Genomic DNA, 20,559 nt, shown 5'->3' with positions numbered 1-20,559 from the left:
TTAAATAATGTGCAAGGTCACGAGGACGTTCTCTCTGTGGAGGAGCAACTCTACAATTTTGATCAGACGAGGACTGGATTTATCGGATGACTGCATCTGGTGCCTGCTGGAGGTGTCAGCTTACATACAGTCATGGACATGCCCAAGGCTTAAAGGTGCAATACGCAGTTTGGGGAAAGACATTTTGATCAGAAGAGAAAGATCCTTGTTGACTGATTTTTAATGCCTTAATAAGCAAAATAAACAAACTCTCAGTGTTTTCGTGACTGAATAAACCGAATAAACAAACTTCCCTTCAAGGAAAACACAATTCCACACTGTTTACTTTGTTTATATTTGGCGGACCCTGCCATCTTTCTAGCTCCAAACAGTCCCCTAGGTGCCTTATTCTTTTGAGAACAGCTTGTTTATTCAGTATGAAAAAAATAAATATTTGACTTTGTATTATTACCTCATTAATATTGCAAACGTTAAATTCTGTGTTTGAATTTGTTCTCCAAAACTACATAGTGCCCCTTTAAGACCTATCAGGATGACGAACATGTAACATTGACCTGACCAGGGACCCGTAGGTAGCAATACTTTGAGTGAAACCGGATGGTTATTGAAGGACGTGCACACACTCAGAAATTCTGTTTTTTGCAGCTAGCAAGTGTGTTTCTATTCAAAGGTTAGGCCCAGATCCCTACACATGCAATCTGGTTGCAAAAACTGCAGGCAGTGAAGTTGTGAAGGCCAAGCAGGTTCCCATCCACCGTCTGGAATCATCTGGTGGATCTCAAAGCCACCTGGAGAAGAAGCACTGGTGGTACAGCTGCATTTCTTTCATCGCCATGTTTGACAGTTATTCAGATCTTTTCTTTTCAGTCCTTTAACCGTGTCCTTGGTGAACATGATAGAAATACGGCAGCATTATAGAAAACCAATTGAGTTGAGTCCGTCCCTTAACTTTCTTTGAAGCACTTCATCGTTCTTTTGCTCAATCCATTTTAAAAGTTAAGCCTCCTCAAGTGTAGCTTTCAAGGAGACCCATTATGCTTTTTTTTGTTTTCTTACTTTCCTTCAGCGTGTTATATGTGTAGGTAAGTCTGCGCCAATGGGAGCTCCTCTCTCCTGCAGAAAACACTGCTCCTGAAGTGGCTGAAACGCCTCGTCAGTGGTCCCGCCCTCTAATTATGTTACTTCTTGACATCACCATGCCATATATTTGCATAATTTATGCCTATATTCACAGTAGAGGTAAAGCTAACTGTAAGCTGAAAACACGACAGAGTTGACCTGAGACACAGGAAGTGATGCTGGCTCAGGCGTGCGTGAGCTGACCAATCAGATCGAACTGGGTATTCAGAAGGAGGGCCAAGCAGCTAAAACAGGGAGTTTCAGACAGACACTGGACAGTGTGAGATAACGGATGAATCTTTTGAGCATTAAAGCATGTAAACCTGTTCTGAACCAGAAAACGAGCATAATATTCTTCTTTAAAAAGGCAAACTTCCTCAAGTGTAAGTTTAAAGTAATACTGGATCATTGGAGGTTAAAGTTTTGGTGCAACAGGATTAACTTTAATCCTGGTTTAGACTACAAACTAAACTGAGGTTTAAAGAAAGATTTCAATTTGATCTTTTTTCAATCTTAAACTAGTTTGAAAGTGTGGTACAGCATAATTTGAAGTTAACCCGTGATTTAATTAAAATGTAGTCCTCCTTTTTGCAGGTTTTGTGAGTTGTTTGTTGCGGTGGGTAGAGGGAAGAGGTGAGAGATCGTTGGTGACAATTTACTTGGATTTGGAAAGAAATCTAAAAAGAAAAATAGTAATAATAGAAAAGCACCCAAGCTAATACTGTCAAAATAAATCCCTTGATCCTGGTTGACAATCTGGAAATGATTAAAATAAACACAAAAACTGTCTTTGGGTGATTTTTTTTCTTCTACATGACAGGAATACAATACTGGAGGCGTGATGTAAGGTGAAGGAGAGGTGAAGGTTGGGGGAGATGAGACATGGAAATAGGGTGATGAGGAGGAGCTGGAGACGGGGGAATGAGGATGGATGATGGGACAGAAGCCGGGGCGAAGTGGGCGCGGGTCAGACGAAGAGGTGATGAGATGAGAAAGGGGGGAGGCGGATGAAAGGATGCAGGGTGAAGGACGGGTTAAACCACAGGGGCAAAGTGGTCTTTAAGGACAGAGAGAGCGGAGATATGAAAGGCTGAAGGGGTGGGTGTGATAACGATTGGCTTACAAACAGGAAATTATTCAAGAAATGGCAGGATGAAATGATACAAGGAAAACAGCCACACACACGGGAATATAAACGTATGATCTTATTACTTGTGCACGGCGCTGAGGGCGTGTCCAGGGGCGTTCTGAAGTGGTCCTCCTCGCACACACACACCACGGATCCTTCATCCTCTGCGACGCTGTTGGCCGGGCAGGGAAAACACTCCTGCTGCCTGGAGGACATCTTGTAGGAGCCGGGGGGACACGCTGGAAAAAAAGATCACACAGACATACAGCGCATTAATATGTGTCAGAGAAATTTGATCTTATAATTCTTTCTTTCCTTTTTGTTAACAAGGGGGAAGCCACTTTTGAAGCAAATACTTCCAGAGGGGATAGACACGTAAATCACATGTGAAAGACATCTCAAACCTCAAGTTATTCCTACAAAGGAGGTTATGAAATATTCTCCAGCTCTCATAATAATTTAAAGCCATTCCCTTTGCACGGAAACTCTCGTATTCCACTAAGTCGGGCAGCGTGTTAAACCCCGAGAAAAAAAAAGACTCGGTAATCTCCCTTATAATTCACAAGAGAGAAAATTAAGAATGAATGGAGGAAAAAACAGAAAGCAAGTGAATCCACAGGGAGGTACAGACGAGATAAAAGATATGATTAAGGGGGGAAAAGCAGAGGAGACTTTGGCTTAATCCATCTGACAAACACAATTCTGGCATTACGTGTGATCAGTGGCCTTGGCAAATGGCATCAAAGGCTGCTGCTGGATTGAACCAGCTCAGCGCATGAAAACAAGCCAAGGCGATGTGCAGGAACACAACTGCAAAAAACCCAAAAACTTAATATTGTTTCCCACATCTTCCCACTTTATTTGATTGCTTTTTTCCTCCCCTCCCAATATCTCCCTCTACAGTCAGCGACACTCAACTGCTGCACACACAAGCGAGAGAGAGAGACGGTGCGAAAGGTGAGAATGTGGGCGAGGGCGATAAGCACCCATGACCTTACATGCGCAGCTCACAAGAATACAAACCGTGCAACAGAAGCTTATCAATGCATGTGTGACAACGGGCGGCGCGCAAACACACAGAATAAAACAGGTTATTTTACACTCTCCCTCTATGCGGTTTCATTTTCCACTCGCCGTGCCTTTGTAGCAGGTGATAATGGGTGTGAAATCAGGGAGCTGGCTAGCGCTCGGCGCTCCGCTCTCCCCTCTTCTGAGACTGTACTCTAAGCAGCGGCTCTACTCTGACAGCTCTCTCTCTCCTCCGCTGCTCCTAATACATCCCTCTATCTTATCCCTTTAACACTCTCCATGGCTTTCTTTTTCTTCCTTGCGTTGCCTTCTCCCGTCTCTTATCCTCCCCTCTTGTCTTATTCCCTTAATTTAACGCTCTCTCCTCCAATTAGGAACACACAACCTCCAACGGGCTTCCTTTTCCACGAGTGAATTTTGGGAAGTTTGTGGGAGAAGGATAGACACATCGACCGACAGGTGGATGGACAGACAGACAACCCAGTTTCATTGTTAAATAGGCTTCCTGAAAAAAACATGTTCCTGTTCGATGAAACTTCATTGTGCCATCTTTTGGAGAACAAAAACCACAAGACAAGACTACGGTGAAGTCAAGACAATAAATTTAAAAGAAAAATCAAGATTTATTCAAAATTGTGCCTACTGAGTGGCTAAAATTAGCCAGCTAGCCCACTCAGCTGAATAAATTGTTAGCTAATGTTAGCGATGTCGTGTTTTTGTAGCGTTTCAAAGCAATTAGATCACAAACATGTTCAAGGTGGAACATGTAAGATCCATAATCCTAACCACTATCTGCTAACTGCTGCTCACTCTTTGCTCAGTTCAGCCAAACGGCCCTGTTAGCTTACGCGGTTCTGTCTGTAATATTTTCTTTCTGCAACAGAATACTGATTGACGAAAAAGGATTCATTTCAACCACCCATATTTGTTTGTGGAAAGAAAAATCAAGGCTGTTTTGCTGAGTTTAATTTAGTTCATGTGTTTTAAGATGAGTTAACAAAGCAATTAAGCTAAGTCTGTGTTGGCTAAAAGAGAGAAAATGTAATTTAGACGGTGTTTGATTGCATCAGTTGTAAAATATTTCATTTTGTGAGTTGATTTTGCTTTGTTTCTTTTATTACACCAAGTGGTGAACAAAACCAGAAGGACTGGCCAGAGATCTCGAGGTCTGAAACCAAGGTTTTGAGGAAAGACGCTGGAACATCTCTCCTTCCTCTGGCACAGTGTCACACTAGAATAAAGTGAATTAGGCAGAGAGGAGAGGACAGGTCTGTGTTTGAGACAGGCAATTCAAGGCGAACACAGCAGGTGCAAAGACGCACACAAAAAGCTGCTGTCCCAAAATGCTTTAAGGCTTATGGACCTTCATCAAGACACGAGCATAATAACGAAGGGGCCTCTGTTATCCCACCTCTTTTACTCAGCCAGTCTAACAAAACACACACGCACACAAAAGGCCTGCCATCACACATCGATTAGCGGGCCTCGTCAGCCTCTCCTGGCTCAGACTACAGTGAGTGTGCATGCGAGTGTGTTTTGCGCCCGTGTACATGTGTGTATGCCTGCGAGTTGCGTATCTGAGGCTGTAAGAACCTTGTAATCGACTTTCTAATATCTGTCATTACACAGAGAAAAGCCTCTCGCTTTCAGCTCACAGCACAGCCAAGCACGGGGACATAACAGAAACGCACACACACACGCTGTCAAGCGGCTCTGGAGTAGACTCTCTTTGTTCCTGACCGTGCTGCCACTATCCCTCCCTCACCACGCCAAGGACATCAAGCGTGAATAGCACCCGAATCAAGGCAAAATTATGCATAGATCTATGAGAACAGAAATGGGTTTCGCATTTTCTACCTATCGCGCTTAAAAGCGGGCTAGCCACGTTCGTGTCTGGCCGCGTTTTCCGACTTATCTCCTCAATTCAGCGTGGATACACATTTCGCCGGCCCACCTTGGAAAATGTGTGTCTAATGATAGGGGTGTATCAAGACAATATGTGCGGCTCAGATAACAAAAGAAGCTGGCGTTGCCCGCTGCCCATCATCCTCCGCAGCGAGGCATCGTTCGACGGCACGCCAACAGCCGGTGCCAGCAAAGGTCACATCAGTCAAAATGGGCCAGCAGCCATCTGCCAATGGGAGAATGTGGAATCTCTAAAACGCGTCCAACGGCGGGGGAAAAAAGAAGATGCTTGTAAGGAAGACCACTCCAGTCATTAGAAGACATGGGTTTTTTTTTTTCATCCCTTCGCCTTTTCATTGCCAAGGTATACAAGTTAAACTGGAAACGAGAGCGTCGGGGAGAAAAAAGGGAGAGGGGGGGTGGTTAGAGAAATAGAGAGACAGAAGGAGAGATCTGCCAGGACAGCTGGCAAACCAACTGATCAATTTGTCCTGTGTGCCAACAGGGAGCCACGATTAAATGGGACATGGTAGCGCATGTACGCACACACACGCACCAACACATATAGAGACATATTTCTTCAAGGTGTAATAATATAGATATGCAGTGACATGCCAAGTCCCATATAACGCAAGGGGAGGGGTGGTGGGGAGATGAGGCAGGGGACCAACTGCTGTGAGAGATTGTTAAGAGACAGAGACGGCAACAGACAGACAGATGGTGCGCGAGAGACAGAAAGACGTAATGTACAAAGAACGGACATTAAACAGGGAGGGAGAGTGGACTCCTTCAGCCCGACAGATAGACAGAGGCGGGGAGGACAACAGATAAACACAGACGTGTGTCACATACAGATGAGAAGCACTGGAGCAAGCAGGGACAGTGAGCGAGGCTGAGGTCATCTATAGTGGGATCATATGCAGCCACTGTATCATCCAGTGGCGTGTAAATAGTTTGCCAGTTTGGATCTCACGCATTTTAAACTTTTCGCATTTTTTGATGTGCAGGAAAAGATGAAGTCAAGTGCCCTTTATTGTCATGGAAACAATATTAAACAAGTGGTTAACATTGTGATGTTATTTTACTACGTCTAGACACCAAAATTACTCGGTTAGGTTTAGGAAAATATGGCGGTTTGGCTTCAGACAAGATACATGTGTTCTGTAAGGTAGGGTTCACAGTACAGGATTTTAGCCCTGATCTTCCACTCGCCGATGGTTTCTGGAGATCGCCAACACAAAGTCTCAGATCAGAGGCAAATCAGCGCTTCCCCCCGTGACCCCAAATTTCCATGTGTGAACAGTTCAAAGACGTGATCCAGCTGACATCTGCTGAATATAGTAAGCTTGACATCTGGCTGAGTCGCCAACAGTTTGGGAGCCAGGAACAAGCTACAGCCAATGACAGCACACACCGTTTCTCTCTCTGAATCCAGTGTTATCGTGCTTCTTTTTGTATAAAGCTGCCGCAATAATAGCTTAAAGTTTCTATCAGAAAAAATACACACAAGCTGTTCAGTATTTGTCACTGTGTCGTCCTTGTAGAACCACAATAGGAGCAGGAAGTCATTGATTTCTGTGCAGAAGTAATCTTTGCTGCATCCTGAACCATTCTCTCGCCCGTACACTTTTTCTTCTCCTGATTGTTTGCAGCACACAAACTACTTGGACTGAGTCATGTCTCCAGCATGTTATCTTGGGCTGTGTGAACCCCCGTCATCACGTAGTGTGCAAACCACAAAGGCCGCAAGACTCCCGTTAACAAGACAAAAAGTTATAGTGTGAACAGGGGAGCAATCTGATGACCTCAAACAGATAATTACTGACGCAAGTTAAAACTTGGTTTAATGTTCCAGGCTCAGAAATGTTGGTCCTTTGATAAAAGTTAGTGGTCTGTATCCGTCTGCTCCAGCCGACCTTGGACTTTGTTCCTTGAGTTTTCTTTTTTTTTTTCCTGTCACAAAATTCCCCTGCACTGAGAGCGCCGCACAGGCTCCCGGCTCCATGTGAAGCGGTCGAGGCTAAACTCCTTCCTTCATCTTAAAATTTGGTCTCTCGTGGGACATGAGCGCTGGTCTCCTGGGTGAAGGTCCTGTCTCAGTTTGACTCATCCATCGACCCAAACCTCCTCCGTATGCAGACTTCCTCACTCTTTATACTACGTCACCTTGAGAAGCTTAATGTCGACGGCATTAACTGACGCTACGACAGTATGTTCAGCAAGTATTCTTACAGAGAGCCTGTGGGTGTTGGGATAAAACTTGATATCCATCTAATCAGATAGATGAAAGTAAAATATTCATGATCAAAATGGCAGTATTGAGATACGCCGACAGTTTCGCCAGCTAATGAATAAAAACTAAAAGGCCAAAGAATCCACATTTCAATGAGCTCGCAAATTACTTTAATAGACTTTTGTCTTTGTGGGAGGAATCAATTTATAGTTTGCCCTTCTCTCTAATTTTCCCGTTCCTTTCTTTTCTCTAACCTTAAACATGCCCATTAATAAATCATGAAGCACTTAATACAATAAATGTGAGCAATGAATTGTTTCTTTGCCTCCTTGACAGCACACATTAATTAATATTAATATCACTAAAGGGGGTTTGCTTTAGACACTTGCACACACACACACACACTCACAGCTTAGCCCCCGCTGTTATGTTGACACATCCACTGGGGGATAAACGCAAATACGCAAAACTAAAAACCCAACTTTTGTACAAATACTAAAAGATACAGACGACAAACGGCACCGTTGTCGGTTTCTGGCTGGAGTTTAACTCAATTATACGAGACATGAAAGCGAAAAGAAGTGGGAAAAAAAGGGGTGATGGCATGAAGGAGAGATACAAGGGAGACAGGAAGTGATTCCAGCAGGTGGAAATCAATAATTCAAAGAGCCTTAATTCAGATCAGTGTCCTCTGTGCGGCTGATGCTGATTCTGATGCTAATTCTTTCAGCTGGTAGGCAGCTTTAACACCCACAAAATGAACTCTCATTACCATCAAACAGTTTTCAAGGTCTCTTCAACACACACACACACACACAGAAAAATCTCCAGGTCAGACAGGGAGGCGTGTGGCACTGAAATGACTGATTGGTGTGTTTAAGTGTTTCATGTTGGATCAAATTAAAAAATTGTGAAATGATGATGTAATGGGACCCAGATGAGTCTGGCTGGAGAGGACCGCTCGAAATTGGACTCAACGGGATGGAACCAGACTCCCCCCCAAAAAAATGGAGCATTAGCTAAATAATGGGACTCCTGGCTGAGGAGAATTGGATTTGGACCACTCTAGACCAGAACTAAAATGTTTAAAGATATTAACTCCAGGCCAAATGTAGAGTAGATTTAGAAATATCCGGGAGCTTAGGGAGAAGGGCTTGAAGGGTTGCCAGTGTGAATCCCCAGACTTGAGTAGAAGTCAAACAATGAATGGAAAACGCTCTCTCTAACAGCTCGTAAAGCACCCCGGCCAAGACACTATTCCCTCTATTGATAAAGCAAATATCAGTGGTGAAATGTGCGTATCTGCGAGGCTTAGGCACAAAGGCGCATTTTAACACGCCAATAGATACAATGCCAACACGCTGATGTTCAGCAGTTGACACAATCTTGGTGATTCAGCTGGTTAGAAGGCTAACACTAAACACAAAGTGCGGGTGAGGCTGGCGGGAATGTTATTCTCGTTGAGGACACATTTGATTTTATGGAAGTACTGAACAAGTTACAAGTTTGACCTCATGATGGCGCTAAATGAAAAGCAAGCGGATTGCAAAAGGTTTTTTCCAAGTCTTCCTGATGGGAAACATGAAAGCCTGTTGACAAAATTCATTGCAGTCTTTTCAATAATTGTCGAATAGTTGTTAAAACAGAAATGTGAAATGTCATGGTTGGCACTCGATGGAAAGACAGAGGTTAATAAAAATCTGCTTGTTTCATCTACGAGGGACCATGAGTGTCACTGCAAAACTGGCAATCCATCATTCAGAGACTGAAGTGTTTCAGTGTGGAACAAAGTGGTGGACCGAACCCCACTGACATCCAAACAACCCTACGTCTGTCTTTCACATATTTTCAACATCATTATGAACCTCTGTTGCTTGTCTCAGTCGAATACTACACCGAAGCACAAAACGAATAATTCAAAGCACTAAATCAAGGTGGAGCGCCTGAAATGAAACACTGAAAACATAAAGTATCTTTACAGGTGAACTTCTGAATCATTAATAAGTCTTGTGAGGGATTTGTTCTGTCCCTTATAAATGATTGATAAAGTCACCGCTGCTGTGCCACGTGCGCGATAATGTCCGTTCTTAAATTGGAGAGGCACGTGTTTCTCTGCTGCGCTGTGACGGCTAATGGTATTTAATGCTTCATAAGAAAACAGATTACTCAGTGACACGTGAACAGACTCGGCAAAGTGTGAGTGGTAACATGAGGGGTTTTTTTGTGGTTTCGGAAGCATTGTCTTTGTGTGCGCAGCCCTCCACCAACTAAAGACTGTACTGTATGTATGTTTCATAAAGGAGTGGCTTATTCGGCAGTGAGTGAGAGGGAGAAGGAAGCTGCCTCACGCCAAAAATGACACCAAATCGAGAGCAGGAATTAATTAATCCTCATACACAGATTATTACTAAATAGAGAATACAAGCTACTTGCCTAATTTGAGACCGCAAATGATTAAATCTGGAGCATGAATTACTAATTCAGGAGCACAAATTATTAAATTGAGAGCACCACTTAGTTTATTTTTCTCTCTGTGACACCTCCTGCGGAGCATGCAAACCGCTGCATACTGTGTCTTGTTCAGGTCCGTATAGTTATCAGCAGTTGAGAATGAAATAGTCAGTAATCAGGCTCAGGTTTTTCTGCTGTCACAGGCTTGACGTGAAGTGACTGATGAAAAGAAGCGATTTCTTGACACTTTCCGTGATCTGCCTTTTTTTTGAGACAACAATTTTCTCTGGCGCTACATGCAGTGTCATAACCTGTCTGTGCGTCTAGCTGCTTTGAAGATACGACCAAGCCCCGAATTACAGCATAAATCCCTGCTATCAGCTCAAAGTAAAGACCTCATTCAGGTCTACCCACTGACTGGCTGCTGCCTCACAGTGTAATCGGGGAGAAAGCTCTGAGCCATGCCATTCGGGTCAACGCTTTGCTTTATCATTTTTATTCTCTGTTCTGCCCTGGTTACCACAGACTGACATCACACAGAAAACACAGGAGGATAACTAGCGAACAATGCCGCCAGGGGTATTAATGTCAGCGGCGCTGTGTATGAGCTTAACGCTGGAGACATGTCTAATTCTGCCGACACGCCTGGTGCTCACACACACACGCACAAAAACACACGATTTCACACACTTGTATGAATGTAAACAGCCTCAGATTTATTCACTGGCTTTTTCACACAGGCATACACTTAGACACAGAACATTTAACAGTAGCGCAGTGGTTACATCACGAAAAAACGGACACAACAAAGAGCTGTTGTTGTGTTACATCACAGCGCAGAAGTGCCAGGTCTGTACTGTTTGCATGAGACAGAAGGTGCAGAGAGGAACAGACAGGCACCCATCCAGACAGAGACACACAAACACACCTGAACCGGGAGAGGATCAAACACAAATGTACTCACTCTCAGTCAGATACATACATCAAACACACCCAGACACAGCACGGAAATAAACTCAACTGAGAGTCAGCGCTTATATCCATTACAGACACAACTTTTTGTTGGAAAACTGTGAAATAATGACGCCTATCACAGCTGGATTATTTAGACAACTCGTAGACACTAACAAGGAGTCTGTAGCCATGTTGGGCACAGCAGGTGCTTTGAGCTAAATGCTAACATCAGAGTATTAACATGCTCACAATGACGATGATAGCATGCTGATTTAGCCTTGGGGAGGCTGTGGCTCAGGAGGTAGGGCGGGTCATCCTCTAATAGGAGGGTGAGTGGTTCGATTGCTGGCTCTGACCGCATATCAAAGTGTCTTTGGGCTCCCATGGCTGTTCCATCAGTGACAGGATGTATGATGTATGAATGGTCGAGCCATTATACAGGTTCGCCATTGTGATGTGTCACTTTGATATTGACTAAAAAGTTGAATTTTGACCTGATGGTGGCGCTAGTTTCCGTGTGATATCTGCACAAAATGATGTGCAATGATGTGTGGTTTACTTCGGTAGGAATAAAAATAGTTCCAACAAGGCCCAAGGATTATGTTGAGTTACTGGGTCATGATTCCTGGAAGGAGACATTGCTGTTGAGTTTTTTAAGGGTGTTTTTTGGTACTTTGAGCACCACAAGCCAAGTGCCATGTAGTTATCTTCAAAACTTGGCAACCCACACCGAAAAGATCAAGATGGATTAATAGCACTACAGGTAGGAAAAAAATGTGTATTTTTGATTTTGGGGTGAACTGTCCCTTTAATAAATAGGTAAAAATATGTATGGGGTATAAAAACAAGTTGTCTTTGTGGGAAGTCATACAAACATAATGTCATAGCTGGTATAATGGTGTGCAGTGTAATCCCAGCATGTCTTATATGAATCTATAAATAACCAGATGTATTTTCCCTTATGCGTACACATGATCAGAGCAGACAGATGGACGAAGGATGCATATCTGTGTTTTATGAAAACACAATGAATCACTCGGCTCCGACATACAAAACGCAGCACACACACACACACGGACGTCAGTCAGGGACTGTTGACAGAGCCTCCTCTTCTTCTCTCCCGATGTTTCCTCTAATACCTGTGTCACTCTGACGTTTACCTTTCTCCCATCTCATCTTCTCAAATAGCTCTTGACTGCTATCAGCTCTGCTCCCTGCCAAATGCCGCCCAGCCTCCCCCTCCCTCCCGCTTTCCCTGCTCGCCCCCCCCTGCCCTCCCTCTATAATGTTTGCTCTCTCCCACCCTCCCCACTTTTTCTCCTCTATTGTTCGCCATCCCTACTTTTGCTCCAGCTATCATTTTCACAGGATTTATCAGAGGCTGCGGAACAAAAGACTGCGAGGGAACAATTTCAGGATATTATCGCCTCCCCTTCCCTCCTGCCCGTCTCGCAGACACACAAATGTGCTGTTCATTTACATTTCAGGTATTAAGCTGTTGTTCTTATCCTGAGTGGGCTGGAGTAAGGATACGCATTGTCTCTGGGATTGAACTTATGACTAACCTGCGTTTTGTTCTTTCGTTGCGAGCTCTCTTTATTCATCATATGCACGGGTTTTAGAGACAGTCACATGCATTTGCGAACACTTGGATGAACCTTTACATTCCGATAATCCTACACAAATATGATCTTCGAGTCTTTGAGCATTACGAATGCACCCCAGTTGCAGACAGCTGCATGTGTAGATACCGCCAGGGTTCAGTGTCACCTCGCTGCCTCATTGGGAGATCATCAGCTCAGTCACATGCATCATCGTCGCAGGCTAGGCCTCAGCAACTCTGGCATGAAGCCTCTCAGCCTCATTAGGACATTAGTATCGACCGAATGGGCTGAATACTTTACTGGTTCCCATTTTAATATAAGTTAAAATGATGAACAGTTAATACAGTGCATAACTGTTGACCCTGACTGCAGGCAGTCATTGCCTTACTGCAATGTATTTAGTTTTGGTTTAGCCTAATGGATATCTGCATTGTGACCTTGTGGTCTAGGAGGCATATCTTGTCCAAAATCACCCACTCGTTCACTACTCCCTACTAACTACAGGGAGTTTTCTATATAGCAGAATGTATAGTGAGCTCATCGGTGAAATGAAAACACAATTTTCCCCCTCCAGCGCAATGCATGATGGTATATAATGCTTGGTTAGTGACCATCAGTTGCTCACTACCTTTCACGATGCATTGTGGGTTACTCTGAGCCAACTATAGGGCATAATACATCTCAGCACACATTCGGACAGCACTACAAAATGGCTAACTCACTTTATAGTTCACTATATAGTGGGTAGTTAGTGATTTCGGACATGGCCTCTGTCTCTAACACTGATTGTATATGTACAAAAAATAGATAAAAATGGCTGTTATCAGCCTGATGTGTGATCAAGTGTTCATATTTCTGTTAAGTTTGCTTTTAATTTGTTTTTTGATGTTATAAAAGTGGGGATGCATGATATATATCAGACCGATCGGCCCAGTCACATCGGCTCAAGACAAACTGCTTCGTCTTAACATTCACAGCATTTATAAACTGATACAGCAGGTGGCTGTTTGCACAGTGAACATTTGTTTGCAACCTGCCAATAAACACAGAGAAGAAGAAAAAATGTGTAATCCATGCTCCATGCTGAAAACATCTACGAGAACAAAACATAAAAATCTTTTAGCACAACAAATTTGGAATATTAATAATGAATTATTGTGTATGGGTGAGACCTCGCTACCAGGGCTCCAACACCCATTCACTACTGGCTCTAAATGTCTTGACCAGTACGAGATTGCAGCACCCGTAGCTTTATTTGTGTAGAGCGGGAAGGTGTCATCTATCTTTAAATGCAATCTATGGTGTCCACTGTTAACCATTAACTAAATAAATAAATAGCACAAAACACACAGCCTTATCGCAACATCATCAAACTCTGACCTCATTCCTCCAAGCCTAACTTTGGACCTCATCAAACCTCTACTCAATCACGAGACCCTGAGTTGTGGGACCTGCAACCTTGCCCAGCGGTCACTGTGCCGACGTGTTTTTTTGTTTCACCACGTGTGATGGATGGCTTCTATTTAGCTCACCACACAGGCATTTTATCTTTGTCCGTGCCCATCAAAGTAACATGGCGCCTGCATGCGAGTGCACGTGTGTGTGTGTGGAAAAAGCAAACAGACGCATTCAGGTGGCAGACGCACACACACACACACACACACACACACACACACACACAAGGAGGGACACGTCTCAAGATGCTAATGTGCATACGCAGGCCTAACGCTGGTTAAAAATGGCTCCTCTGATGGACACAAAGGAACGATATTTGGGAAAGAGATGACACTGATTGGCAGGCGCTCAGCCTTCACGTCCCACTGATACCCACTATCATCATCATCACCATCACATCCAGATGGACGGCCCTTTACTCCTTACTGCACACACCCAGCCTGCATGGGAAACAGCTTGAAGAAAGATACCAGTTCAGTTAATGTTCAGGTGATATATTGCGTGTTTGGGGGTGTGTGTGCGTTTGAGCAAAAGCGGGGAGAGCGTCCCAGTCATTTACATTATAACCGTATCAGCCGCGAGTCAGCAGACGTGTTTGCATGAGAATGTCAGGCAATTTCAGGTCGAGCGCTCGCGAAATGAGATTCAATGTTCTGCTCTTTTTCAACAGTCATGCTGTTGTGCCGCGCACGCGTGCACGAGTGTGTTTGTGTGTACGTGCGCCGCCTCTCTCCCGCCTGTCATACTTCACTAAAACACAATTCCACCTTCAAACCGAGAGCGAAGATAAGCTTAGGTAAGAGAAGTAATATTGATTGGTAATGCTGCCGAAGGTTATACACACAGCAGCATTTTAGACACTTACATCTCTCCCCCATTTGCGATGGCAATATGTAATGCAATTCCTCACTACTTCCAATTTTTCATGTATAAAAATGCATCAAGTGCATGTCTGCAGTACGTCTCTACTGCGAGAAGTCTGTATGTGACAGCCACTGAGTGGGGGAAAAAGTACCGAGGGAAAATGCTGCCAATATTTGTGTGCTGACACAAAATTAGGGCTGTCAGACAAAGAAAACAGTGAGTAATCCTGAAAATATTGTTTGCTACAGTCGATTCAGATCATGATTCACTGTGACACATACGCCTCGATTTTTACATTTCCTAAAAATTTAATAATACATGCAACTGGAAGCTAATCACATTCGCTGGTGGAAGCATTAGGGAGTAGACGAGAGTTTGTTTGCTTACAGACCCCTCATTTGTGTGTGCGTTATGGAAATTAACAGGCATAATCTCCAGCCCGGAGTCTGTTGTGACACGCCGATTTCATTTGATTCTTTCGAATCAGCTATTCAAATCTGGGCTGCGAACTTGAATGAGCCTCGGCCTACTAATGACGCTCCGTTTTCATTTGCCTCATCTGAATCAGCCATTTTCATAAAGACTGTGACCCAGATATGGACAAATCGGTCCTGATAAATTTGACACCCGGGAGTTCAGACGGATGAGCTGCTGCTGCTGCGTATCCTTAAGTACAGCTGAGAAGAGGAGAACGGAGGGGGGAAAAACAGCGGAGCAGTTCATTCAGTGTAGTATCTCGTCCTATTGTTAAACGAGAGGAGGTCAAGGGTAATCAGATAGCTCTTCAACCCTGGAAGACACACCTATTAGAGTCACTTAGAGGGGAGCAGGATGGAGAAGGTGCATATCTCTGTGTACTTATGCAGTGTAATTATGTATATGAGTGCCTTTATGGGGGCGGTGTGTATCTTTTACTACATATTAGTGCCTAATGTGTGTGTTTGAGCGTGCACTGCAGATGAAGGATTAGAGGTGCATATTCTAGATGCATATATTGAATATTTTGAGGTAGTAAACTGGTATTTGACGACCTGGAATGAGACACAAAAATCAACTATCTCTCCTCTAAACTGCTTCAAGAGTTTGCCTACATCACGCAGGGTTGCTTTAATCGTAATGTCGCACACTGGCTCGCCTCTCCTTTCCGTTTTCTCTCTCCCAGCGGTGTTATCGCCTTTCCTCGTCAGCCGTATCTTTTATAAAGTCGCCCAAAAACAACAGTAGAACAACCAGGTGCACTTACAAGTTTGTGCAAAGCAATGGCAGAAGGAGGCCTTCATTAAATAGGAGAGGTGGCATTGCAGTCAGAGTGTTTTCAGGGGGGATATGAGCCCTCTCTCTCTGCAGAGCATGTGTGATTGACAGCAGACGGGAGGAGAAAACGAGATTGTCCACTAGCTAATCGATCTCTGATGGCATCGTTCTCTCTGACGGATACAAAAAATTAAAATACAAAATGCCAAAATGGGTCGCAAAATATAATTGGACACCTGTTAATATACCTGGGCGACCAGCCCAAGTGAAGTCTATGTGTGGGAAACACTGGAGAACTTAATGCGCCGCTGTGGTTATTTCAGCCCATCATGCTGTTCAACTGGTTTGCATTATTTTGTGAGGTGTTTCCATGATTTTTGCTCTTCCAAATGTGTAAATGAAGAAAAACAAAATGTGCCATTGAATATATCGCAACCGCAGGGTGCAGACTCAAAACGCACCAGTCAAGACAAACAACCCGAGGCGACGAAATCTAAACGTTTTAAGCGAGGCAGTTCTCAATGCAGAGGTATTGTATTGCATTGTGTTACATCACACAGGTGTTTATTTTTTCATGCCTTTCTGTTTTCTTGACAAACTGAGCATTCAGCTCACTTCTTCAGTCACTTTTTGTGCCCTGCATATTTTTTTTTCACATGCACACACCGGCAAACGCAATGAAAGCCTCGCTGATCCACCAGCCTGACCCGTATTTGACATCTAACCTGTGGGTATGAACCGAGGCCACAAGGTCAGATCTAAGTGTTCATCCTCCAGGGAAATCAATTTTTTTTTTCCTTTTCATGCATTCACAACCAATGATTTCAGCAGGCATCGTGCTCGGCTTGAGGGAATGCACCGATTCTGAAGCAACAGATAATGGTAAGACTCCCCTTTCTCGATGCTTCTCATTCAAAATAATCTGCCGATATAAAAGAATGCCAGTCATTTTATCTGGCTCAATAGAGTAAAGCACTTCCAACAGCAATAGGAATCCTTCTTTTTTCCAACCTGTCAATAGACATAAAGGCAGAACAGAGCACTCTAAATACATGCTACTACCTGTTCGTTTCAGAAGATCCAAGCACACGTCTGAGTGCTGAAGAACAAAAATATCCGACACAAGTTTACATGATTTCTACACTGCCAAGTCCCGTGTTCAGCTGATCATCAAAGGAAAATCTAATCCCTCTTCATCATCCTGATCCAAAGTTATTAAAAAGCTGAGCGGGTGAAGAGATGGATGGAGATAGTGGCAGGGGGTCGCTCGGACCATAAGGCTGATTAAGTGTTTTCACTGGCGGGGGGAGTCACGGTCACAGCATACGACAGTTAAAATATTTTTTAGAGGGTGTGTAGGTTGTGTGTGTATGTGTAAAAAGTGTATGTGTGTGTGGGTGTGTGTGCGAGACCCCATGTGATGAGGAACAGTTGGTCTATCAAGGAGATGGATGAGGTGGGCCGATCCTCTAACCCCACCCCCCCACCGGGTTTAACGGCTGAGCTCCGTGTCAGGGATCAAAACACGCATTCATAAACACGGACAACCGGCTCCGAGCATGTGTGAGGCTCGTCGCTTTTTTGTCACGAAAAATACCACAACTTTTAGAAAAAGGAAGATAATTTAACCTCATCTTCGCCGAGATTTCACGTCTCCCAGCATCCAAAAAATTACCGCTTCTTACTTGTGATTGCTACAGTTTGCAGTCAACAAGGTCTTCCCTCGACAATCACAGCTCAGAAATTGCTTCCCGTAACAAAAAAGGGGAGAAAAATGCGGCGAAGGGAACGAAAATGAGCTGCTCATTATGCACCAGAATCTCTTTGAAAAAGTTTGAAAGGAAAAAAAGAGAAAAATTACACGGCGGAGTGTTTGCACTGTAAATGGTCTCTAAAATCACATTTTCACCAGAATTTCTTCATAATTGGTGCTCGTATAAGACCGCTCGTACGTAAACAAATATAAATGCAAGCATAATAAACACACGAGGCACCTTTGCACTGATGCTTTCTTCAAACTAGTTTCTTGAAACACCGTAACCCTGCCCTGATATTTCACTGTCATGGATGAGCTGATGGATTGCCTAATAAAACACACACTTGCTACCTAAATACACACACACCGACATAAACGCACACGCATACATGCACATACACACACTTTACAGACAATTAACGTAGTTTAGTCCGCCTGCTGTTTGAATTAAAAATGAGGCCTCGCAACACAATCAGGGGCCGCAATTAAGCTGTGAAGGTAAAGCGGCCTTGACCTTGTTGTGTAATTAACGGACTCTTCTTTCATTAATCCCCACCACCGCCATCACACATCCCTTCCTGCCTTTCCACCCCACACACACACACGCACACACACACACATCCCCTCGTTCACTCAGTGCCTTCCTCTTTCTAAGCAGCCGTTTAATTAAGACATGCAAGATGGCGTCATGAGGAGTCGTGTCGGGGGGATAGAAGTCAAGCAATTAAGGGACGGTGAAGGGAAGAGATGAAGGGGAGGGGGGGGCGCGAGACGAGAGATGTACAGAAAGTGAAATATTCTTGGTCTGCTACCGCGTCCGCTTTTGTTCCCGTTTGTATTTTCTGGAAAAAAGCGCTGAAACACATTTCTGTCTGAGCCCTCCAGCCATCTCCTGAAAGGTTTACAGACCAGACATCAATGTGACTTTATGAATGGCTGTTTTCACTTTGCTCTGAGTGCAATCTTTATTCTGGCATGTACGCAAGCAAAGCACACACACATACACACAACTGTCAGAAAACTCTACCAAGGCCTTAGCTGGGAATTATGGTCCAGACGCTGTAGCATGTGGAGACAGACTGAACCAGACAGTGAGTCATCGAGTAAAGTGATTCAGAAAGCATTACATTGCATGTGTGCATCCCTCCGTGCATGCGCCTTCACTTCCTTCATTATGAGTGTGTATGTTTATGTGCGTGTGTCCTCGTCAACGACGGTCTCGGGCGGGGAGAGTGCATCTGACACGGCAGCCTATTCGCCGGGCAGAGAGAAGCTAATAATCTGTGCCTAAAAGAGGCCCGACTGCCTAAAGCCCGACTGTTCAAACGGAGCAGCGAGCAACAAAAAGAATCATGCTGCACAAGCAGACGCGACAGACGTTCCGAGACCCACTTTACCGCGTTATTTACCGCCTCGCTTGGTGTTGTCAACATCCATTGCCTAATACAGGCGGAGAGCCGTAGAGCGAGGTTCAGCGTGTGGCAGGTAGGAGAAGCAGACAAACAGGTGGTGGGAGAGTCGCTGAGCAGTTGGTTTGTACTTAAAGATGGCGGGTGAGCATTCCAAAGGAGGCACACGTGTTTGGATAGAGCAGCTGTCGGTGCAGTCAGAACACGTTGTGCGTCGCAGGTTTTCCCCTCGTTTTTGCTCCATAAAAAAAAAATTATGTGTTAAGCCAAACCCCTAAATTAAGCTTTTGTATTTCATTTTCTGTCATTGTGCCAGCGTAAAACCTTAGGGTGAGCCATAAAAAGCATCATTACGAACTACGTGACTCATTACTTTCAAGTTAAGTCTCACAAACCCCTCAATACTCCGGTCGAGGCAATTCAGAGACACAAGGAAATTGCAGTTATTGACACACTGGCACAATGGCTCATGAATCCAAATGGTATCCCGCTGGACCGGGCAATCCTGAACTACTGTGACGTGTTCACTGTCATCACGTCAAGCCTACGAGGGTGTAGGACTGATGACGGCAAGGTAAACCATTGACAGACAGGCCTAATGCACCTCAATCGCCAGAATAAATGTTGGCAAAGTGCATTCCTGCAAAACTACAGATAAGTTAAAACTTGATTTGTTGTTTCCTTGATGTTGAAACTTTACATTTCTTTAGGTTCAATTTAGAATTTTTCTCTTGTCACAGTGCTGTACTTGTGCTCTGATGATGTTTAGGGACAATAACCACTTGGTTAGGGTTAGGAAAACAACATGGTTTTGCTTAAAATACCTGTTTTGGTCACGTGAAATTGGGCTGGAGATGCCTTACAGTCAAATATATGTTTTTTTTGTTGCCACAAACACAGCTAGAAATTGCCCCAAGGTCTCCTTAAAGATATCCAGCGGTGTTAGGCTAAATGGATTGTGGGTTTTGCAGCCAATAAGCACAGAGTTATGCACTTAAAGCACGATGGAAGGCACACTGTCATCCTACTGTATTAAACACGAGTACAACATAAATTACTGTTAAGAGGGACTTGTCGGCCAAACCGGAGGCATAATGGCAGCGGCTGATGTTAGAATTTGCTGCGCAGACAACCACAGTGCTTGTCATAATTCGGGTAAAGCAGGCCGACACTCACACCGCAGCGCCCATCGGCGGTAGTTACAATCAAACACTGACACCAGGCGGTCCAGTTAAACCGGCCTGTTTCACACTCGCTCGGGCTGCACGTCCACATCCCTGCTGTTGCTGCTTAACTCGTCAAGTGTTTCTCCACCACCTCTAGAGAGATTTTATATGAGAGAGAGATTTTGTCTTTGTGCTGATTAAAATAATTTACCCCTGCTGGGAGCAAAGGAA

At 44.1% G+C, this 20,559-nt stretch overlaps 1 protein-coding gene across 2 annotated transcripts in view; it reads right to left on the bottom strand.

Annotated features, from left to right (window-relative positions):
• Nucleotides 1-20,559, bottom strand: part of epha10 (EPH receptor A10) — a 164,943-nt gene that overhangs the window by 57,180 nt on the left and 87,204 nt on the right. For both annotated transcript variants that reach the window (XM_084379205.1, XM_084379206.1), the window contains exon 4: nucleotides 2,332-2,487. In XM_084379205.1, the coding sequence (XP_084235331.1) occupies nucleotides 2,332-2,487 (156 nt within the window). The remainder of the gene's footprint in view (nucleotides 1-2,331; nucleotides 2,488-20,559) is intronic.

The sequence above is a fragment of the Pagrus pagrus genome (genome assembly GCF_965226575.1).
Source record: "Pagrus pagrus genome assembly, chromosome: 17".
Taxonomy (NCBI): Eukaryota; Metazoa; Chordata; class Actinopteri; order Spariformes; family Sparidae; genus Pagrus; species Pagrus pagrus.
This window is presented reverse-complemented; position numbering and strand designations above follow the sequence as displayed.